This window comes from Pristiophorus japonicus, chromosome 15, assembly GCF_044704955.1.
Source record: "Pristiophorus japonicus isolate sPriJap1 chromosome 15, sPriJap1.hap1, whole genome shotgun sequence".
In the NCBI taxonomy this organism is placed as follows: domain Eukaryota; kingdom Metazoa; phylum Chordata; class Chondrichthyes; family Pristiophoridae; genus Pristiophorus; species Pristiophorus japonicus.
This window is the reverse complement of record NC_091991.1, coordinates 24,638,993-24,663,575: the sequence shown is the minus strand read 5'-3', so window position 1 is coordinate 24,663,575 and position 24,583 is coordinate 24,638,993. Positions and strand designations below refer to the sequence as shown.

Genomic DNA, 24,583 nt, shown 5'->3' with positions numbered 1-24,583 from the left:
TGTATGGCTCAGAGACATGGACCATGTACAGTAGACACCTCAAGTCGCTGGAGAAATACCACCAGCGATGACTCCGCAAGATCCTACAAATCCCCTGGGAGGACAGACGCACCAACATTAGCGTCCTCACCCAGGCCAACATCCCCTGCATTGAAGCACTGACCACACTTGATCAACTCCGCTGGGCAGGCCACATAGTTCGCATGCCAGACACGAGACTCCCAAAGCAAGCACTCTACTCAGAACTCGTCCACGGCAAATGAGCCAAAGGCAGGCAGAGGAAACGATACAAGGACATCCTCAAAGCCTCCCTGTTAAAGTGCGACATCCCCACTGACACCTGGGAGTCCCTGGCCAAAGACCGCCCTAAGTGGAGGAAGTGCATCTGGGAGGGCGCTGAGCTCGAGTATTGTCGCCGAGAGCATGCAGAAATCAAGCGCAGGCAGCGGAAGGAGCGTGCGACAAACCAGGCTCCCCACCTAGCCTTCCCTTCAACCACTGTCTGTCCCACGTGTGACAGAGACTGTGATTCTTGTATTGGACTGTATAGCCACCTAGGAACTCATGCAAGTCTTCCTCGATTCTGAGGGACTGCCTATGATGCTGATGATGACCATGCTACCCATTCTATTCCCCATAGCCACCGTTTCAGGCTGAAGCAGATAGTTCGCCACTTTGACGACCTGTTCAATCACAAGTTGAGTTTCCAACCCCTTATCCTCTCCATCACAAAAAAACACCTATTACCATCTCGGTAACATTGCCCACCTCTGCCCCTACCTCAGGCTATCTGCTATTGAAACCCTCATCCATGCGTTTGTCACCTCTAGACTCCAATGCTCTCCTGCCCAGCCTCCTATCCTATAACTTCAGTTCATCCAAAACCTGCTTTCCTTATCCTATCCCACATCAAGTCCCGTTCATCCATCTCCCCCCAGTCTTCGCTGACATACATTCGCCCCCAAGTACAAGTTAAAATGCTCATCCTTGTGTTCAGATACCTTCATGGTCTTGCTCCTCCTTATCTCCAACTTCCTTCAACCCTACAACACTCCTGGCCAAACACTCCATTCCTCTGACTCTTGTGCATCACCCCCTTTACCACATCGTTGATTATCATGCATTCAGCTGCCTAGGCCAAAACACTTTGGAATTCCCTGTCTAATAAACTATTTTGCCTCTGAAAGGAAAATTTTCCATTATATCCCACCTTTTTGACCAAGCTTTTGATCATCCTTCCTGATATCACCTCTTTGGCTGGGTGTCTAGTTTTTGATTAATCCTTTGAAGTGCTTTGAGACATTCTTCTACGTTAAAGACGCTACGTAAATGCAATTTGTAATTTGTTGCTGTCAATCTAAACCAATTCAATAGGTAGATAGTTTAACATTTATTCTGCTGCATGGCACCTCTGCAAATATAATAGTCCTCAGTAGTGTACTGGATTGACAGTCAAGGTTATGTGCCCAAGTCCTGGATTGAAGTGACATTAAGGCTTTGACACTTTTAGTGGGAAACAGGCAATTTTTGTGTCAGCCTTATTCAAAGAGAAGGTGGCTCCTGAGAGAACATAGTTACCCTCTTAAGAAGGAGTCAGGAATGAGAAAGTCCATCAGCCCTTTAGCATGCCTACTTATTTGGGTCCTGTACAGGACCTGCTCACTATTTCCATCTCCCTCCTGTCTCAATGCCATACATGTAATGTATTACTGAAAGATTAAATCATGAATCTGTCTACTGTAGAACGTTCTGTAGGAACTGGTACTCCATTTTATTAACTAAAAAAAACTCAAACTAAAAACTAAAAAAAAAGACATTCCACAAATTTTGATAGAACCAGTGTCAAGTCACGGGTTCAAAAATGAATGAAATTAATTGTTTTTGTTCAGAAACCTGGGAAATACTTCGAATTACAAAATAAAGATCACCAGAAATAGTTTTGCTCAATGCCTCCTTCCCAATAAAACAAATCTTGAATGCAGTTAACTTATCAGCATATTCACAATACAACGGGGGTAAAGTTGTCTTTTAACATAGCAAATGCTTTCAAGAAAAAGACAAAACTAAAAACGAATATTTTTTATTCCAAATTATTGGTGCTCTTTGGTAAAGACTGAAGTGTGTTCGATAATTACATTTATGACAGAACAAAATAAAGTATCTATATTTTGGCTTCATTACAAGATTTTAAAGAAAAGGTACTTAGTAAAACATGTTAAACATTCCTAACATAAAATATCGTGCTTCAGCCATATATTTGTTCAGCCACATATAGAACTAACCTTTTCAACTAACATTTAGGGCTAGAAATTCAGCGATTTTGCGACCGGATTTTTGGTGCTATTTCACCCTTTTTGGCGAAAACTCGGTCAGCGGGAAATTCAGTGACCTTTGTGCAACGGCACTTTCCGCGTACTACTGGGAGAGGGGCGCCGCCGTGCAACAGTCGAATAGTGTTTTCACCAGAAATTTGGCTCTCTTCGCACCCGTATTCTGCATTCAGAATACCGACAGGTATTAAATCTGTCGTAGCAGTCCTGCAAGTATGAAGACCTGCAAAAAGGTAAGTTAAAGATTTTATTTTTAAATTATTTTTCAGCGATTCGATAGATAAGTGTCTTGTAAATGTTTTGTGAATTTTTTTGTAGTTTTTTCCAATTTTTTTGGGGGGTGCTTTCCCCCCCTCCCGAGGCCTTTCTCGCAGCCTCGTATCAGCCTCGGACTAAAGTTGCCAAAATTCATGGTTTGCGCCGCAAATATTCGTGCAATGCCAATTTTTACCGCTGCACAAATTAAGGTCTGAATAACGGGTCTGATAGCAATAGTGAAGCGAAGACAGTAATTTTGGCAAAAAAATACCGTTTTTACCGAAAACTGAATTTCTAGCCCTTAGGGTTAAACAAACTGCACTTATTTGGCAATAGTATAGATATGAATATCTGATATTTTGCTTAAACAATAAAGGCAACCTTTTGTGAGTTAAATTGATACAATTAACATTTTAGCAAAAATGAAAAAAACATTAATACATTTTAAATGTTAACTTTATCCTAACCAGAGCTTAAAGCAAAGCAATATACTGGGGTAGAATTGTTTATCCATTGAATGGATTCTCTTCCCAATAACACTATAAACACAAAACGCATCTTCCATTCACTGCTTTGTATAGTGAGCAGGGCTTAGCTGTGCAGAATAAGCTAGTTATATTTTCCAAATAAGCAATTTTTTCCCATTTTAGAATCTATATAGCCTTGTAAGTTATGGCACTTCAAGTGCATAGCCAAGTACTTTTTAAATGCGATGAAGGTTTCTGCCTCTACAGAGTATCTGCGACCTGTGTGAACAGGCCAAGTAACAGTGGTATCTCCTTAACCAATCAGACTGATCAGCAGCACAGAATCTGAACTAGGAAGTGTCAATTAGAATATTGAATTCAATGTCAAATTAGATGCAGAAAGTGAAAAAGAGAGGGTTAGAAAGATTGGATCGCAAGACAAAAGAAATGGAAAGAGAAAGTGAAAAAAAATAAAACATTTACAGCAATAATTAAAATCTAAAATAATTAAAATCTAAGTTTAGTATGTATAAGTACAGTAACTTCACGTCGTTCCATGTATTTGAAGTAAATCTGTTGGCGAGATACCGCTATCATGCAGCTTCTGGAGGAGCAGGGCATCTCGGACAGAAATTTCCTGCTTAATGCATTTATCTGCGAATGTACAGTTGCTGAAAGCTGCTGACCGATTTACGCGTTAAAAATGGTGAGTGCCAATAGCCTCACTGTTATTTTTACCAAAAAATCTGACCCAATAATTATGCCTTTTCACACTGTTAAATTGGCACTTGACAGTACAATTAACAAAAATGTATCTGATCCAGCTGTGAAGTATACAATAATTGCACTTAAAGGATCTGCAAAAATGCTGATTTAACTACAAGTTGCAGTGTTCACAAGGGAAGTCCCACATCTAAAAGAGATTACCAGATAAAATAAATGTTCCTCAGGTATTGCATTTGTCAAGAACAGAAAACCCTGTGGACCCTGATATAAACATTTACAGTTATTTACAGCAGTAAATGTCATGAATTTACACTTAAATGATTAATGGCAATTGGGATCCTTAAACTGATACAAAAGAGGTGATCTCAGGATTAGATAACAGTAAGATTGTAATTTACAGGGCAATCAGATACAAATTTTTCAAATTAAATTGGATTGTTTATGAATTTGTAAGAATCAAAAATTGTAAATTATAGTAGATTACTAGAGAAAGCTTATCCTATGTTCATGTTTATAATGGAAAGCATACATTTGAGAAAACAATGGTATACAATGTGCTCTATCTGCCTAATTGGTATTTTGCAAAATACAGCTCCCCCAGTACAATAGGATCTGACATATTAAAGATTAATTTCAATGGGAAGAAAATTCTTTAAATTTTAAAATAACATGTAGAATTGAAGAATGAAAATGTCTATTAGAATGTTGTTGCTGTCGAACAAGCAATCCCAACTAGTCAATAATGGCAAATGTATTTATGCCACCACATTTTTAATGATACATGTTTCGCTTCTATATCAACTTGTCTTAATTAACTGTTAGTTACTTAATATTACAGGTACACAATGTTAATCAAAAAGGAAATGTGTTAGTACCAGTTCTATAGAAAATACTTTTAGTTAGAAGAACAATTATTTACAAATGTTGCTTCATTAAAAAATATAAAGTTGTAAAGGTGCAAAAGGCATACTGTGCATATTTATTCATACAGTTTTTTGATATTCAGATAAAAAGAATCTGTTGAAATTATTGAATAATGTTTTTCTTTCTAATAGTTCAGATAGGATAATTTCTTGATTTGTTCTTTTTACAAAGATGTGATTGCACCTTATTACACATATTAACAATGCGTGGGAAGAGATGGACTAAACTGCACAACCTCCTCAGTGAGGGATGGTGCCCACCAAGTGACCAAAGACAAGCAGCCTTTAATACAATGGACATTTTGTGCAGCTCGTGCTGAGAAACTCCCATTATCTTGAATGGCATCCAATCCTGTGACAGGAGGCGCCTGCACTTTTTTGGAATTACTTTTCATCATTTTGGATGTAATCTCCATCATGTTCTGACAGATACCAGTTGTACATCACAAGACACTGAAACTGTGACAGCTGCCGGCTGCTCCTTACCCCTAAACAGCTGCATGTCAAAAGGCAGTTCCTGTGTTCTATACAGAGGATTTGAGGTAATTATTGATCATCTGCATCATTGCTGGATTAATAACAGTTATTAATCTTCCATTGAAATACTTGAAACAAGTGTTACATGGTAAGTGAAATATATCAGTGCTACTGTATATTATTGCAAAACTCCCTAAATTCTCTTCTGGGGAAAATGTACTGGGGGTGAATTTCTGTGGAGGTTCTCCCGGTCATCCAGTGTAACTTCAGTAGATGAGCTGCGGAAACCTTGGTAAAACCATGGTTTCTGTGGATTTCCTGCCAAAATTATGACAAGCTAGAGAACCTCTGTAAAAATCCACCCCCACTGTTTTATTCAGTTAATTCATTGTTTTTTTAAAAAGGTATTTAATTTAAAAGAAATTTTACGGTCTTGTCTAATACTTTAAAATGTTCCCTTTCTTTATATAACTAACTCACAGATGTGAATGTGAGGTAATAATACCTCACTTTTTTTATTTGTATCCCCCTCCACCCAATTTTGATAACGTTTCTATAATTGGCCTTTAAAAAGGTTTTAACAGCTCTTAACGGAAAACTTCTACTCTGCTTTTAACAAACATAATTTTACATTAGGAGCAAGACTTGGAATAGCAGTAAAAAATAAACAAAAGTTACTACTTTCATTCGGTTTTGCTTTTTCATTTAGCTTTACACATAAAGGACAATATGGCCATTAAATCAGTTCCACATTATTAAAACAGTTGCAAATTATTGTCAGGTCTGGCAGATACTGAACTGTCTAACTGCATTGGAGTGTCAAGACCAGTAGACAGAACTGGAAAGGTTATTGATCCCCACCGGGATTTGCTTTCCACTTTAAAAAGCTGGCAGAACAAATTACATATATATTTTTTTAAATGGTGGTGAGAGAGTGAGAGTACTTTAGATTGACAGGATTTCCCTCTGCTTTACTATCATTCTAAAAACACTAGTATGATCAGCACTGGTTGATGAATGGTTTAACCCCTTCATACCCAAATAGATTAGAAACACTAGCGCATATTCTCCAACTGGAGAGTCTCGAACTAGAGGGTCATAGTCTCAGAATAAGGGGTCGGCCATTTAGGACTGAGATGAGAAATAATTTCATCACTCAGAAGGTTGTGATTCTTTGTAATTCTCTACCTCAGAGGGCTGTGGATGCTCAGTCGTTGAGTATATTGAAGACCCGCATTTTGGAAACTAAGGGAATCAAGGGATAAGGGGATAGGTTAGAAAGTGGAGCTGCCGTAGATCAGGCATGATTTTATTGAATGGCGGAGCAGGCTCGAAGGGTCGTATGGCCTACTCCTGCTCCCATTTCTTATGTTTTTATGACTGGGCATAATCTCAACTGGAAGTTGCAGGAAAAGCGCACACGTGATCTTTAGTGCACTGACAGCGCCTTGTTACCACGTTGAGTTCTTAGTGTTAGTTGGGAGCTTGCCCATTGCAGGGCAGGAAATCAGATGTTGCTACCAGATTTATAGGTGTGCAGTAGCTTAAAGGGGCAACCATTGTGGTTTCTGGCATTTCAAGGCAGAAAGCTTCTTTAGTGGTTCACAATGTCTAGAAGGTAATTTCAGGTGAGGCTTTATGAATTCTGCTACAGAAGTGAGGCACAGAAAGGCAGTTTCTTCCAGATGAAGCACTGTGGGACCCCCCAGGAAAATGGCACAACTAGAATGGCAGGAGGTAGCTATCAGTATAAGTGCCAAGAGCGTCATATTGTATCTTGGATTCAATGCCAGAAGAAGTTTAAAGACCGTACCAGCATGGTCAAGGTAGGAGAACCTACTCTTACTATCCATTAATTCAGTGTACTAAACACCTACAATTATCCTTCATCTCTCACACTGAACACTTTCAGAGCTGACCACGAATGCCATTGTACTACAGGGTACATTAAGCATCACCAGTCTTCTCCAGGAACTGCTCCTTCACTTATGAAATCAACCCAAGGGAATCCTCCAATATAAGGTAGCTGAAGGATGCAGGGGCATATCATCATATCAACTGTGGGCTGCAAGCTGAAAATGATCAGAAAATCCAGGCTACTATTTATTTGAAAAGAAAAAAAAAGACTTGCATTTATATAGCGCCTTTCACAACATCAGAAAACGCTTTACAGGCAATGAAATACTTTTGAAGTGTAGCCACAGTTGGAATGTAGGAAATGCAGCACAGCAAGCTCCCACAAACAGCAACATGATAGAGACCAGATAATCTGTTTTTTATGTTATGTCGATTGAGGGATAAATATTGGCCAAGGCACTGGGGATAACTCCCCTCCTCTTTGTAATAGTGCCATGGGATCGTTTATGTCCACCTGAGAGTGCAGACTGGGCCTCTCCCTCAACACTGCACTGGAATGTCAGCTTAGATTTTTGTGCTCATGTCTCTAGAGTGGGACTTGAACCCACAACCTTCTGACTCAGAGGCTAGAGTGATACCACTGAGCCACAGCTGACACCTAAATTTGTTCACAGCCTTCTTGTTAATACAATACAATGCAATGATTTGTTTTCTTTATTTCTAAATTCTAAAAAGTGTCCAAAATTCCATATTTCATGATATTTGACGTGTCCTGTCTGTCAAGCATCTGCGGATATAACAACAAATGACATTTGTATGAACTGTTGAAACATCTTGAGCAACATCACTGTGTCAATGTGACTCAAAACAAAATGCAATTGGACAAATGACATACAAACTATAAGACAATTCATTTACAGGTTTATATACAATGCAACCAGAAATATCTGTCTTGGAAACCAAACAGAATAACAATGAAAGAAATTCCCTTCTACTTTAAAAAAAACATTTTTAAATTACATGTTTATGCCACAGGTGTTTATATATCCATCCCTTTGGATTCTGGGAATTTTGAACCATGGACTAGTTTTCTGGAGGCATCCATCATTTTGCTGTGCCAGTCTGTAAGATGAGATTCATGCAGAATCTTCTGTGTCAGATAGCGCTCCCGTTTAATTTGCTCTTTAATCTTATCTGGCACATCAGGAATCCAGTAAGACACAAGGAAATTCACCCCAAATACAATGTGCTGAAAAATAGTAAAAAACAAATCTTCTGTTATAAATTCTGGGTTTGTTTCTCTAAGAATGTAATATTGAAAATTTCCTGCAGCATTAGTGATTGATACATGATAATCTTGTGATCATGTAGTAATCTTGTGATCATGTAGTAACCATGAATCACTCACATTCCAACAATTAATTCCACATAAAAGGCAAAGTATTTCATTTTTTTAAACCCGTACTTCCTAGTTTTAGTTTTACTCTACTTTCCCTATTTGTAATTATTTAATATACATTTACCTTTTGCTTTCTACTTTTTAAATAATGTTTTAATCTTTTCACTTCAAACATTTTTCCTCCCAAGCAACCAGGCCCTGATCCACTCAGGCTCTATGTTCGAGCCAACCCAAATGTCCCCCCCAACTTTGAGCATGGCCACGGAGTGCGGTCCCAGCCCACGCTGCCTCTGCTCTCCCAAGCCAAACCCACTTATTCCCTTTCTCCAACCAAAGAGAGAAAGGAAGAAAAAGTACAGAGGGATAAATTCAAAACTATATGAGAGCCATATACAAAGGGAAGACAACAAAAGAGTAGAAGAGAAAGGAGACAGAGGGAAGAAAAGTGTGAGAGATTGTGAGAATGACTCGGAGATATATTCAGAGATGACAAGAGAAAGTGGAATAGATTTTCCAATTAGGCCTACCATCAGTCATTAGTTGGAGGGTGCACAATTAGCATCCCTCTAGACACTAATGTGGTGCCCTCACTTGATTTGGCACACAGTGTGGGCAAACTCCCAGCCTATAATTGGGCCTGGCATTGTGAGCTCTCAAAGAGCTTACAAGAAGTGACCGGTTCCATTCTGTGTTTTCTCCTTTCTTCCATTTCTTTCTTCCCCCCGTTTGTCTGTCTGTCTGTCTGTGTGTCTCTCTCTCTCTCTCTCTATTATTTTCACCTTCTGTTCTCTTCTTTCTTTTGTTCTCTTCCCTCTGACCTTTCTCACATTCTTGTGCTTCCCTTTTCTTTCACCTTATGGTTTATTTTCTTGCCCTATCCTATTCTACTTTTTGTATTTATTTTTTCTGGTTTACTCTCTCTCCTTCACTTATCCCTTTCCTCCTGCTGCTCTCTTTCTCTCCAGTTGAATACCCTGTTTTTTTCCTGTTTATTTTTTCTTACCTGTCTCACTTCTGGTTAACCTTGTTTGGGGAGAAAGTTGCCGCTGAAGCAACCAAAGAGCTGATGACCACAGGCATCAGCGAGAAACTGGAAAAATAGACATTGCCACTGCAGCAACATGGGGAGTGTGGAAGAGACTCAAGCTGGCAAACTCCAAACCTACACATATATGGAATAACTCCCACAAAGCAACGTGGCATGCTTTAGAAATAGAGCCATTCCTGGGTCACTTTTCCCCTTGGTTCTTATTCTTCACTACTGCTGTCCATTTCTCAGTGGCTAAAATTACAAATTACTTACTATTCAGGCACTTAAACAATTGGCTCTCAAATTTGTATATTAAATTGGCAAACTTGCGTTAGGGTAAACATCTCTTGTGTAATTCTCTCTCTTATAAAGAAGCTAATTATAATTGCGTGTGTATATAAATGTGTGTCAAATGAATTTCAACAAAAAGCATACATATTTTGTTCACATAATACTCAAACAGCAATGGCGATCTTCTAAAGAAGACGCACATAGTTAAACAACAGTCCACGTTGGCGAGATGAGGGCAGGTAATTGACCGTGGTTCTGATAGTGCCCCATGCTAGGAGATCTGCACTAAGAAAAGCTAGCTGATCCCATTCATGCAGCTTCCCACACAATGGGCCTAAATTTGGCCCTCCGGTTTTTTCGGCGCACTTACCCGAGTTGCGCCGACTTTCTGCTCTCAAAACGGCACTGAAAATATATCGCCGTATTCTCCCCACTCTGTGGACCGTCCTAGTGCTTGGCAAGGCATGGCAAACACAGTGGGGGGCGGTGCTGGGGCCCTGCGCCTAAAAGAGTGCCGGCAGCTGTCCACATGTGCAGTAGCTCCTTCATGATGATGATGATGCGCGCCTGCAGCGTGGGACCCAACGTGTCCCGCCCCTATCCCGGGCCGAGTGGCCTGCCGCACAGGCCAGCCGCTGCCATCCCATCTCCAGGAGAGTGAGTGATGATTCGCCTCTTTATCAGTTATGAAGAAAGTCAAGTGAAAGACTCACGGATAGTTTCAGTCCTATTCTCAGTGGAGATGAGTTTACAGCATAAAATGAGCTCATCTATCCTAAATAGAGCTAACTGCTAGTTTCATTTAGAAACTATCAGGACTGCGATCGTGGGACGTGGAAACCTGCAATCCGATTAAACCTGCTTGAAGATGAAATAGAGGTGCATTGTTGGGACAATTATGTAGGTTGATTGAGTGATACTTGGCCTGCAGGTGCTCGATGTTGTCACTCGACATAAAGGTAAAATGTGGACTTGCTACTGCAAAAGCAGAGCAAGCCTCGGTGAAGGGAACGGTGTGAATTACCTTCGTATCATCCCAGCCCGCAACGTATTAGCCCTCCTGCCAGCTCCCCTTTAAGTTCCCTCCTGTAGCCTCCTTCTGTGAGCCCAGCCTGCTGCTTCTTGTGTGTGTGGCCAGTTCACTGCTCTCCTGCCCAGGCTTCCCACCCACCGCACTTATCCCCGCACCAGCCGGCCAGCTGACTTCCCGGGCCAAGTATGAAAGTTGGACAAGTTTTATTTTATATTTATTTTTTTTTTTATTATTGATGGTTTTTATGCTTCATGAATGTTGTTGAGAAGGTGTTTAGTGCTGTGCAAGGTCCTCTGTGCTCCCCCCCCCCCCCCCAAATCTCTGGCTACTTGCGCTGATTTCTTAACTCTCCGCAAGGGTTTTCTGTACAGCCACATACGCTGACCTAAGTTATTTTGGAGCAACTATTAGCTATCCAAACTGGCTTAAATGGCCAAAACAAGCGTAGGTGGCTGGTAACGCTCCATTTTGAACAAAAATAAACGAAACTAAAAAAATCCTAACTAACTCACTCACATTGATGCAAATTAAATGTGCAGAATGGGGATTTTTAAGATACTCCAGAAAAATCAAGTTGCTCCAAAAAAAAAGAGCAACTCCTGGGCAAATTTGGGCCCAATGTCTGTTCAAATCTCTGTGCTAAGAGAAGCTTATGTTTGATATTGCTGTATTCAAATTATAATTAATCATATGTCAAATGATATTTAGTTTTTCAATGGACATTTGATCACTGTTACAATGACATGCCCTACTACGCATTTGAGTCAGTAGGTGACAGCACACTGATGCCAAAAAATGATGTTTCACACATGAAGGTCAAAAGTTATAATTCAAATGTGAAGTTACATTTATTGGTTTAAAAAAAAATGTATTCCAGAACTGATGCTACCAAGAGCTGCTTGTCCTTAGAATACAAAGAATATTTTTTTCATGGCAGGCAGATTCAAGTATTCCTTGCTAAACGCGAAAGACTCTTACCTATGACACTGGTCACTCCACTTACTGACATGGGGTCAATATCATCGATCAAACCACAAATATTACCCTTCCAAAAATAATCAAAAAAATATTCCTCACCTCCATAATGATAATAAAGGCTAGCTTTGCAGCCATTACATGCCAGAAGTAAAGGCTATGGTGATACTCCAGAGGATGATCAGGAGGATATCGGAGGTCACGGTACCTAACAAAAAATGACAACCATTGCATCATTCCAAGTGCACATTATCAAAAATTTATGCAGGTAACATCTTTGCATATATGACACGCATACAATTAGGAGTGCAAGTGCTAAAACAAAGTGATTAGAACCAGGGAAATGAACACCCCGGTCAAATTGTTCTGGGAAACAAAATTAAAATCAACTTTCTTCCTGCTTAATTTGGATCTGTACTTAATAAGTTCTTTTTGTTTACATCTGCTGAAACTTGCATTGTAAGTTTATAGTTTCCCAAGATATATGCTGAAGACTATGAACACAGTGATATTTTGATAAAAGCAGGGCCTTAGTGTAAAGCAGTTTTGAACTAAATGTCAAAATTACACATTTTGTGACTTTATTTACTTGATTTTAATAGTAATATGAGGCTGTGTTCATCCTATGGGGCAAATGTTACGAATTAACACTCCTGAAGCAGTGCTTTGCGTAACAGGAATGCATACTGGGAATTCTGATGTGGAGGTCAGCACAATCCTCACGATCTTTCGCCCATAATGGACGTCATATCGCGTTGGTCAAACTGATTGAATTCCAGCTATGTGCTTTTGTTGAATGAACATCTTCTCCAGGATGTTAATTCAGAACATTTACCCCTATATCCTGGACACAAGTTGTTTGGATGAAAGAGAGGTCATTCAGCCCATCGCACTGACACTTTATTAGTGATCTGAATGCTCAGCCATTTTAATTAGTGCAACAGTTAAATGTTTAATTGACTGAATGAGCTACTGACAGTCACTATTCAAGCTCATACATGAAGAATGCCTACTTAATGCTGGCACCTGTCCTGGCATGAGCTGCAATTATTGGGAGAGGAGGAGCAAGAAGAGATTTGAGGTAATAATAAAAGAAAAAAAACATTCATGACTCTGCTATTTTGTTACAAAGGTTGTGATTTCCACACAAGTCAATTACACAGATATTTATTTAAAAAAAAATTTAAAGTCACAATAGATTGCGAATTTTTTGGAGGGTGGCCAGCTGGCTGTCTGACGCACATGGAAACCTAATACAAGGACCAGGAAATACCTTGGAGCTGCTCCCGCTGTAACATCACCAGAAGTGGGGTGGAAATTCCATCTGTGTGTGTATGCAATCATGGTTTATTAGACCGTGTCAAAAGCTGTTGAGAGGTCAACAAGGATGATGAAGGATAATGCACTCTCCTGATATCTATAAAAGTGACCAGGAAGCAGTCGGATTGTTGAAACCCCACCCGCCTTTCATTAATGTCTTTTAGGGAAGGAAACTTGCCATTCTTACCTGGTCTGGCCTACATGTGACTCAAGTCCCACACCACCGTGGCTGAGTCTTAACTGCCCTGTGAAGTGGCCCAGCGAGCCTTCAAGGAGAAGGTAGGTACACCACCACCTTCTCAGAGCAAATAGGAATGGACAATAAATACCAGACCCCTTGCCGTGATGCCCACAACCCGAGAATGAATTTTTAAAAAGCACCAGTCATAGTTACAGAGGATGTAATTTCTGACTTTGATTCGGGACGCTTTAGTGCCATGGCAGGGGCAGATGCCTGATTGGAGAGATACTAGAGCAGATGACTGATAGGGCCCAAGTTTCCACACGCGCCTAGAACGGCGCAGTCCCGACCTGGACGCCCGTTTTTCGCGCCACAAAGTGCGCCTAAAAAAATCCTCGGTATTCTCCACCTACTTGCAGGTCCTCTGGCCCTCGGCGCAGCCAGCACGAGCTGTGGGGGGGCGGAGCCAGGTCCCTGCACTGAAAACAGTGCCGGGACCTCTGCACATGTGCGCTACAGTGGGCACGCAAGTGCAGTAGCTCCAGGCGCCGAATTGTGTGGGAGGGGCCCGAAGCACGCAGCCCCTAGCCCTGGCCGAATGGCCTCACTGAGGCTGCGTGAATAAGGCTCCTCCCACGGCCAGCTCCTGCTTCCTCCCCCCCACCGACCAGACCCGACACTCGCTCCCCCACCCCACCCCCCTGCCTCCCGACCAGACCCGACACCCGCGCCCCCCCCCCCGCCCCGAATGACCCGACCCGCACTCCTGTTCCCGCTCCCCGCCCCCCCGACTGGACCCGACTCCCGCTCCCGGACTGGATCCTGACCTCCCTCTCTCGCTCTCTCTCCCGGACTGGATCCGACCTGACCTCCCTCTCTCTCTCTCCCGAACCGAACCTCCCCGACCCAACCAAACGCCACCTACCTGTAAATCTTGTGCTGGGGACGGGCCTTCTCGGGCCGGCCCGTTCAGCCTTCGGTCCCGAAAGGCCTGCCTGAAGCACTTTCACACAGGTAGGAAGATGGTTTATTTAATCTTTTCTTTGCTTATAAATGTTTATTCAGGTTGGATTTATTTGTATAATATTTGTACAAGTATAAATAAGGATTTATTATAGAATTTAATGACTTCCCTTCCCCCCCCCCCACCTCGTTCTGGACGCCTAATTTGTAACCTACGCCTGATTTTTTAATGTGTAGAACAGGTTTTTTCAGTTCTACAAAAATCTTCACTTGCTCCATTCTACTTTAGTTTGGAGTACGTTTTCACTGTGGAAACTTTGAAATCAGGTGTCAGTGGCCGGACACGCTCCCTTTTGAAGAAAAAATTCTGTTCCAAAGTAGAACTGTTCTACCTGACTAGAACTGCAGAAAAAAAAATGGAGAATTGCGATTTCTAAGATAGTCAGTTCTCCACCAGTTGCTCCTAAAAATCAGGCGCAAATCATGTGGAAACTTAGGCCCATAATCTTACTCCCATCCCCGCTCTGAATATTGGGGCCTAAATTTCCATCATCAGATGTGTCATGTTGGAGCCATCTCAACCCTAAAATGAACACTTGTATCTTCCTCCACCTTAAGTTTCACTGGTTAAGGAGATATAGACAATTGAACCATAGACATCGCCATGCCATTATCAATTTTCATTTCCAGCAATTTGCGGCAGAAAAATAATACAATCTGAAGGTTGGGGAAAATAGTCCAATAGAGATGGTGCTCCAGCAATTTCTGGGCCATTGTTATGTACAATATCGGCACCACTAACCTGCAGGTGGTATCGCTTTCAGGGTCAAACCAGTGAGGGAGATGAATGGGCTTGCTGAGATTACTGAAGTCAGCGACTCTGAAAACAGAGAGAGTACTATTGATGTAACCACGCATGGTTGGGCTGCTATAGTCTCCATAAGGTTGCACTGATAATGCCCAGTAGTAAACAAGCCGAGGAATCATATCAGATGTAAAGGCAATGATCAATGCCTATAAACAAAAAGAAAAAGGCAAGTGTCATTTTAAAAGATCGATTAGAAAACAAAACGGTGTACAATATACTCTATTTCTATAAGAGTTCTGACGAAGGGTCATCGACCTGAAACATTAATCCTGTTTCTCTCTCCACAGATGCTGTTTGACCTGCTTAGTATTTCAAGCATTTTCGGTTTCTATTTCCATAAAATTTGGTTTACTTGTGTTAAATATATATAAGTGGATACCTCAGAAGGAGTCACAAGTCTGAAGTATAATCTCTAGCTTTAAATGCATATAGAAATCAAAATTTAAAGTTATCATCTGTTTTTCTGTAGCATATTTAACAATGTATGACTTCCCTTACAATTGTCTTCCCCTTTCTCATGAACAGCAGCCATCAGAATCTTGTCCAAGTGACTATTATTCAAATCTGAGGCTGGCCAGTGAATATCATCAGGTTATTTGAACCAAGGACTGTTATGTATGTAAACTTGTATATAGCTTGTACAGCCACCAGAGGGATCATCCCCTGGAGTGCCAAGGGATCCCACAATCCCTTGGAGCACAGGTACTTAAGGAGGCCTCACAGGCTGGAGAGGCACTCTGGAGACCTGCAATAAAAGACGACGGTTGCACTTTACTTTGAGCTCACAGTATTCAGTCAGACTCTTTATTCGTATATAACAAGGACAACATCACAAAAGAGCCCAATTCTGCCCCTTTCTGAAATTGAATGCACCCTTTCTAGCAAATGTCACTGGATAGTGATCAGGAATGGGAATAGTTGTTAATTTTTCCTATGCAGGTCTGGAAGGAAGAGGCCAACTGTATGACCTACTCTTTTGCCCTGAGTTTCAGCTATGTCTGCTCAGACCTGCTATTGTTGAGACTGTAGTCATTGTCATCATTATGAACCTGCATTTATATACAGAAAAATGTCCAAAGGTGCTTCACAGAGGCACAAAGAAAATAAGGTTATATATTGGTCAATACTACACAATGCAGTTGGTGTTTTTATGCAATGCATCAGTAGAAATCAATAGCCGGAAATAATGGTGAGGCTAACACGGCCCACTGTTAGACAACAACGTCCAGCGGCACATGCGCAGTTAAACATGGAAATCAGGAAGTTGCTGTCCGAGATGCGGTGCTCCTCCAGAAGCCGTGTGATAATGGTATCTCGCCGAGACTCTCACTATTCAAATACATTGAAAGGCATGAAGTTGCTGTACTTGCCTGATAGATACGTACTAAACTCGGCAGAAAAAGTTAGGGCTTGACAATTCCACTCTAAGTACCCTTTTCAAGCCGTGATAAGTCTTAATGCCAAACAACCTCTCTGTCATTGAAAATTAACTGTGTGGAAACTCATTCCTTTATATTTAAATTATTGTTGGTGATATAAAAAAAATTAAACAACATTAAAAAAACCATTTTCTTTCTGGCTCTTTCATCTCGCTCTTAATCCAATCTTTCTTTCCCTTTTTCACTTTCTGCACCTGATTTGACATTGAATTCAACATTCTAACTGACACTTCCTGGTTTAGACTCATTAACAATTCCTCAATCTGATTGAGTAGATACACAGTTGCTTGCCTTGTTCACACAGGTCCCAGATGCTCGTAAAGATGTGGACAAGTGCAAGTGTAACTAATGGTTATCGCCGATCATTCGCCACTGACCCGAAAATCCGGCACAATGAATTTCTAGTCTTGTCACACTGCGAGTTTGTTCTTCTCTGGAGATATGCTGTGTTGAGTTCTGTCTATTATTGGATATTACTACAGTGAAACCTGTACATTAGGGACACCTAAGCTACTTGCATCAGGGATCCTTATTTTTAAAATAGTCATTGTGTGTACAGTATACTGGATGAGGCCATAATCTCCTGCAGCATTTCTTTTTTTTGCCCTCACCTGGAATCATGCCTAATTCTGGAGCCCTGCCAACAGGATGTGATTTCAGTTCATTTTCTGTTTGTTGGCTTTCCCAGTTCATTGTTATCCCAGCGTTCTTTTTCATTGAGGGAGGGATATTGTGATCCTGGTATGTGCTATGTTGGCAGCCTGCACAGGGGAAGGTGGCTGCTGTAGGGCTGGGGTGCCTGGTAGATCCAGGCCAAATTGGTGGGTGGGGTGGGGAAATTAATGTCCTGCAGACCCTGTCCGGGACCCCCTCTCTGTGCTGCAATTCTGAATGTTTGAAGTTCTGGGAATGGATGTGGGGAGGGGGCTCTTAGCTCATCAGTACCTGATGTACCGATGGAGTAAGATGTGGTGTTGCCCGGTTCAGTTCCCAGCATTTTAGAATGGCAACTTCCTTTACCCAGCATCCAGTGGCAGAGAAGCCGCTCTATCTCTGGGATCGAGCTATACAAGCCTTCAATCCCAGAGATAGGACAGTTTCTCTGCTGCTATGAATACTGGGTAATGATCTCCCCATTCCACAGAAGCTGTTTCTTTCACCTGCTGGTGCCTTGGGCTGACCTATGTGTTCCGTGTTTTAAGTTGTACGGACTTGGTGCATTATAGCTGTCTGTAGTTAGTAATTTAAGAACATAAGAAATAGGAACAGGAGTAGACCATACGGCACCTCGAGCGTGCTCCGCCATTCAATAAGATCATGGCTGATCTGATCATGGACTCAGCTCCACTTCTCTGCCCGCTTCCATAACCCCTTATCGCTCAAGAAACTGTCGATTTCTGTCTTAAATTAATTCAATGTCCCAGCTTCCACAGCTCTCTGAAGCAGCAAATTCCACAGATTTACAACCTTGTGAGAGAAGAAATTCCTCCTCTTCTCTGTTTTAAATGGCCCCTTATTCTAAAATCATGCCCTCTAGTTCTAGTCTCCCCCATCAGTGGAAACATCCTCTCTGCATCCACCTTGTCAAGCCCCCTCATAATCTTATACGTTTTGATAAGATCACCTTTCATTCTTCTGACCTCCAATGAGTAGAGGCCCAACCTACTCAACCTTTCCTCAGAAGTCAACCCCCTCATCCCAGGAATCAACCTAGTGAACCTTCTCTGAACTGCCTCCAAACCAAGTATATCCTTTTGTAAATATGGAAACCAAAACTGCACGCAGTATTCCAGGTGTGGCCTCATCAATACCTTGTATAGCTGTAGCAAGACTTCCCTGCTTTTATACTCCCATCCCCTTTGCAATAAAAGCCAAGATTCCATGGGCCTTCCTGATGACTTGCTGTACCTGCATACTATCCTTTTGTGTTTCATGCACAAGTACCCCCAGGTCCCGCTGTACTGCGGCACTTTGCAATCTTTGTCCTTTTAAATAATAACTTGCTCTTTGATTCTTTTCTGCCAAAGTGCATGACCTCACACTTTCCAACATTATACTCCATCTGCCAAATTTTTGCCCACTCACTTAGCCTATGTCCTTTTGCAGATTTTTTTGTGTCTTCCTCACACATTGTTTTTCCTCCCATCTTTGTATCATCAGCAAACTTGGCTACGTTACACTCAGTTCCTTCTTCCAAGTCGTTAATATAGATTGTAAATAGTTGGGGTCCCAGCACTGATCCCTGTGGCACCCCACTAGTTACTGGTTGCCAACCAGAGAGTGAACCATTTATCCTGACTCTTTGTTTTCTGTCTGTTAGCCAATCCTCTATTTAAGCTAATATATTACCCCCAACCCTGTGACCTTTTATCTTGTGCAGTATCCTTTTATGTGGCACCTTGTCAAATGCCTTCTGGAAGTCCAAATACACCATATCCACTGGTTCCACTTTATCCACCCTGTTCATTACATCCTCAAAGAACTCCAGCAAATTTTGCTTATCCAAATGTCCTGCTACTGATTCTTTAATAATGGACTCCAACATTTTCCCAACCACAGATGTTAGGCTAACTGGTCTATAGTTTCCTGCTTTTTGTCTGCCTCCTTTTTTAAATAGGGGTGTTACATTTGCAATTTTCCAATCTGCTGGGACCTCCCCAGAATTCAGGGAATTTTGGTAAATTACAACCAATGCATCCACAATCCCTGCTGCTACTTCTCTTAAGACCCTAGGTTGCAAGCCATCAGGTCCAGGGGATTTATCTGCCTTTAGTCCCATCATCTTACTGAGTACCACCTCCTTAGTGATTGTGATTGTTTTAAGTTCCTCCCCTCCTATAGCCCCTTGACTATCCACTGTTGGAATATTATTAGTGTCTTCTATCGTAAAGACTGAATCAAAATATTTGTTCAGAGTTTCTGCCATCTCCATGTTCCCCATTACTAGTTCCCTGGTCTCGTCCTTTAAGGGACCAACATTTAATTTAGTCACTCTTTTCCTTTTTATATACCTATAGAAACTCTTGCTATCTGTTTTTATATTTTGTGCTAGTTTACTTTCATAGACTATCCTCCCTTTCTTAATCATTGTTTTAGTTGTTCTTTGCTGGCTTTTAAAAGATTCCCAGTCTTCTGTCCTCCCAGTAGTTTTGGCCACTTTGTATGCACTGGTTTTTAATTGGATACCGTCATTTATTTCTTTAGTTAGCCACGAATGGCTATCTTTTCTCTTACACCCTTTCCCCCTCACTGGAATATTTTTTTCTTGAGAGTTGTGAAATATCTCCTTAAATATACACCACTGTTCATCAACCATCCTACACTTTAATCTATTTTTCCAGTCCACATTACCCAACTCTGCCCTCATACCTTCATAGTCTCCTTTATTTAAGCTGGTTAGAGATCTAACTTTCTCACCCTCCATCTGAATTTGAAATTCAATCATGCTATGATCACTCATTCTGAGGGGATCCTTTACTAGGAGATTGTTTATTAATCCTGTCTCATGACACAGGACCAGATCTATGAGAGCCTGCCCCCTGGTTGGTTCTGTTACATACTGCTCAAGGCATCCCTTATGCACTCTATGAACTCCTCCTCAAGGCTACCCTGACCAATTTGATTTGTCCAATCAATATGGAGGTTAAAATCACCCATGATTATTGCCGTTCCCTTTTTACAAGCCCCCACTATTTCCTGGTTTATGCTCCGACCAACAGAGTTGCTACTGTTAGGGGACCTATAGACTACGCCAACCAGTGACTTTTTCCCCTTATTGTTCATTATCTCCACCCAAACTGTTTCAACACCATTATCATTTGAGCCAATATCATTTCTTACTATTGCAGTGATTCCATCCTTTATCAATAGAGCTACCCCACCTCCTTTTCCTTTTTGTATGTCCTTCCAGATTGCTATGGTTTCAAGATGTATCTGTTACAATGCACGTTATATGGGATTGTCAATAAGTGTCTGTTTTTTTGCAGGTGTCCGTTTGTACAGGTTTCACTGAATTAACAATGATGCAAACAGTGGTGCGACACTATTTGTTCTGATGAATATAAATTCTGCTTTGCTTTAATTTACTGACTTAATTAAATTTGCATATATATGTATGTAGTTGTAGTCTAAAATATCTTAGAAGGTTGATGAATATTATTTGTACAAGAAAATTATAGCCATCTGTACTAAGTGTATAACCATACCATCAAACAAAAGCAAAGATGAATCTTTGTTAATTAACATATATTCAGGCAGGTTTCAGGTTTGCTGTATCGTTGGCTTTTTGGAGATGCATAAAAATCAGCTCAGGTGAGTGAGCTGACTTTGGTATCTTCCAAGGGAAAAATCAAACAAGGACCCAGTGCTTTGCTAATATTCATTGCTACAGAACATGGACGAATACAGGACCAAGTTCCACTTCACTTAGTTCCCAATCTGAGTTGTGTTGAGTGGCAAATCGTTGCGTACAGACTGTTAATCTCCCAAAGGTGGAAAATCAGGCAGAAGAGTCTCAGTTGGGCAATGTTTACAGGAAGTTTGGGAGCAGGATGTATGGCTGTGGGTTCTTGCTTTAGGTGTCAGCCCAGGCAGATGAAGGAAAAGGGAACAAAAGAACCTTGCCTTAAAAATAAAGTTCAAAACATGTCAACTGAACTGATTCTTCCTCCAGTTTTATATCCCTCCTATTGGGAAAGAGGTAGGTATTTCTATGTCTAGCAGACTGACAAGAGAATAGACAAACTGAACACTATAATGAAAAACCCCTAGCATACCACCTGATGCACAATGTACTTTGCCACTTGGCTGTTTAAAAAAAATTCTATTTAAAACTCATGTAACTGTGCATAGCTATACATCTTGTAGACCAGATAATCGACTGCAATACATTCTGAAGTGTTGTTAATTTCTCACGTGATTCAAAGGCTCCACTCACATTTGTCACAGCAGCAAATACAGCCACCCCATGTAGGATCGGCAGCCAGGCTCCAATGTCTTGTGCTTTGGCTGGTTGAATGCGGCGAAACTGAGTGGTCATTTTCCAAGCATCTACTCGTACTTCAATTATGTTATTAATCAGTGCCAGCAGAGGTGCCAGAGGGAATGATGCCACAAAAATGGTGGCAAAACCAAACTGTATAACTGCAAAATGAACAAAAAAGTAAAATTAATTATTTGTGAATCATTTTGTTTATGCATGATCAGGTTTCCTGCTCCATTAAGTATACAGCTGCTGCCAAGGATCACAAGCAAATGCTCTGGCAGTCCAGACCCCAACTAACAAGTTCATGGCACAGGAGTCTTTTGTGTTCAAGACTTACTCTTGGTGAGTCTGGAAAGATCCAGGGTTAAACATGTGAAGGGAGGTACCACCATGCAGTGCACGGTTAACCTTGAGACTATTTAGAGAAATAGTAAAGGAGTATTGCTATAATAAACAAACAGTCCACGATGCAAGATTTAGCATGGTCAACAGACTGCGTATCTACCCTAATCTGTTCAATAATGCTATGTATATATAGCATGTTTGTCTTTGCGCAGAGGCTTCTATATGAAGATTGTTCAATTTGACTTCACAAATGGTGTATTTGAACAGATTGCCTCATGATTCTGAAGTGATATGTTAGTGAACTAACTGCCTGTTTCAAACAAGAATTTATGGCTTGCATGTCTGCACTTACAGAGAGTGCCCATCTAAATGAAATTGGCGAGCCCATTATTGATCATTAGGTTGGTGTCTGCACGCTATCCAAGCGTCTTGTATTATATAAATCTCTCATAAGGTCATTTGAGTAAAGATAACAGCTCTAACATGTCTCTCCTCTATTTTGAGGTGATAACATATTCAAGAAAAAGTCATGTATATATCAGATTTTATATGAATGTCACCAAACCCATACACTGACAGTTTTCTGAACTCCTCACTTCCCTACTATTTTTATGGGAATCAAGCTGTAAAAGTGGATTCAAAAACACTTTTCAAAATTATCACCAGCCAGACATTACCAAGAGGGTCATTATGAAACTTTGCAATGTTCAGAAACAATTCTACCATAATATGCAGAGACAACAGTATGCACAGTAAGAATGGGCTCCTCATGCACTCAAAACAAAATATATGAGGGCTCCTGGTGAGACTAATCTTGCTATTTAAAACAAAACAAAAACTATAAAGCACACAAACAACTTGCTTCGAAGTTAAAAGTGTCATTCTGCAGTTTTGTATTTTCTAATTAAGCTCTTGTTTGGAAAATTTATTTTAAAAAGTTAAGCAAAAATAAACTTTGTGTAATTTTAATTTCTCCATTTTGAAATCCAAACTCTGTAGGTTAACAGCAACAATTTCACCAGGGTATTTCAGCTTGTAAGTCCTTTCATATAGATATGCAAAACAGCAGTACATATTTTTACCCCCACCCCCTCCACCCTGCCTTAATGGAGCAGGAGTGGTGCCACAACGGTTTGTGAAACAATTTTATAAATCATTATATTTAGAGCCATGTTGTCATCTGCTGGCAGAAACATGGCACGACAATAATCGTTAAAACAAGATGAAAAATGGTCAAGGGAAGTGCATCTCTATTTCTCAAGCTCATTCCTGGATATATGTCATTCTTTTTCTTTATAATACAATAAATTATAGGGGAGATTGTCTGCCTGAATGTTCCTAGCATATGTCACGACAGCATAGGCAGGAATTGTTCACACCCAGTCCAGGATTTTCTGTCCATTAAAATAAATGGATGAAACATCATGGACAGTTTCTCAATATGCACTTCTGTTGTGCATCAGGAATGCAGAAGCAGAAAATCTCCCTCATAGGAACAAACGGTAGATACTGAAGCGCCAAGTTTCGGCCTGAGTTACTCCTGTTTTTTTTGTTTAGAATGGAGTATCTTAGAAATTGCAATTCTCGGCATTTAGTTTGCTCCAGTTCTAGTCAGTTAGAACAGTTTCAGTTTGGAACAGATTTTTTATTCAAAAGGGGGCGTGTCCGGCCACTTACACCGGTTTTGAAAGTTTAGGCAGTGAAAACTTACTCCAAACTAACTTAGAATGGAGTAAGTGTAGATTTTTGTACGCTCAGGAAAACCTTGCTGACACTTAGAAAAATCAGGCGTAGGTTACAAATCAGGCGTAGGGAATGGGGGGAGGGGGTTTAAAGGGAAGTTTACAAACATTAAACACTTCAGTTTTACAACGAAAGAGCCATCATCAATAATAAATGATAAATACATCAATAAATCAACCAATAAATCAATCAAAAAAAGTTAATAAATTTTTTTTTAAATTACAAAAAAATCAACAAATAACAATTTTTCTACTCACTGACTGCAGCACCGGGAGCCCTCCAACAGCGTGCTGGAACGCCCCCCGCGCAATGTGTGTGTCTCTCTCACTCTCTGTGTCAGTGTCTCTCTCTCTGTCCATCAGTGTCTGTGTTTCTGACAGCGAGGGAGGGAGGGAGGGGTGGAAGGGAGGGGAGGGGAGAGGAGGGGGGGAGGGGAGAGGAGGGGTGGAAGGGAGGGGAGGGGAGGGGTGGAAGGGAGGGGAGGGAGGGGAGGGAGGAAGAGGGGAGGGAGGGAGGAAGAGGGGGAGGGAGGGAGGAAGGGGGAGGGAGGGAGAGGAAGAGGGGGAGGGAGGGGGAGGGAGGGAGGAAGAGGGGGAGGGAGGGAGAGGAAGAGGGGGAGGGAGGGAGAGGAAGAGGGGGAGAGGGGGAGGGAGGGGAGGGGAAGAAGGGGAGGGAGGGGAAGAGGGGGAGGGAGGGAGGGAGGGAAAGGGGGAGGGAGGGAGGGAAAGGGGGAGGGAGGGAGGGGAAGGGGGAGGGAGGGAGGGAGGGGAAGGGGGAGGAAGGGAGGGAGGGAGGGAGGGGAAGGGAGGGAGTGAGAGGAAGGGGGAGAGGAAGAGGGGGAGAGGGAGGGAGGGGAGAGGGAGGGAGGGGGAGAGGGAGGGAGGGGGAGAGGGAGGAGGGGGGAGAGGGAGGGGGGGAGAGGAGGGGGGAGAGGGAGGGGGAGAGGGAGGGGAAGGGGAGAGGGAGGGGGGGAG

General features: G+C 41.5%; 1 protein-coding gene across 3 annotated transcripts in view; it reads right to left on the bottom strand.

The window, feature by feature from the left end:
• Nucleotides 1–2,092: 2,092 nt before the first annotated feature.
• Nucleotides 2,093–24,583, bottom strand: part of ano6 (anoctamin 6) — a 148,620-nt gene continuing 126,129 nt past the window's right edge. For all 3 annotated transcript variants that reach the window (XM_070900236.1, XM_070900234.1, XM_070900235.1), the window contains 4 exons: nucleotides 21,474–21,679; nucleotides 15,033–15,244; nucleotides 11,869–11,974; nucleotides 2,093–8,287 (listed from right to left, as the gene is read on the bottom strand). In XM_070900236.1, the coding sequence (XP_070756337.1) occupies nucleotides 8,078–8,287; nucleotides 11,869–11,974; nucleotides 15,033–15,244; nucleotides 21,474–21,679 (734 nt within the window). In that variant the 3' untranslated portion in view covers nucleotides 2,093–8,077. The remainder of the gene's footprint in view (nucleotides 8,288–11,868; nucleotides 11,975–15,032; nucleotides 15,245–21,473; nucleotides 21,680–24,583) is intronic.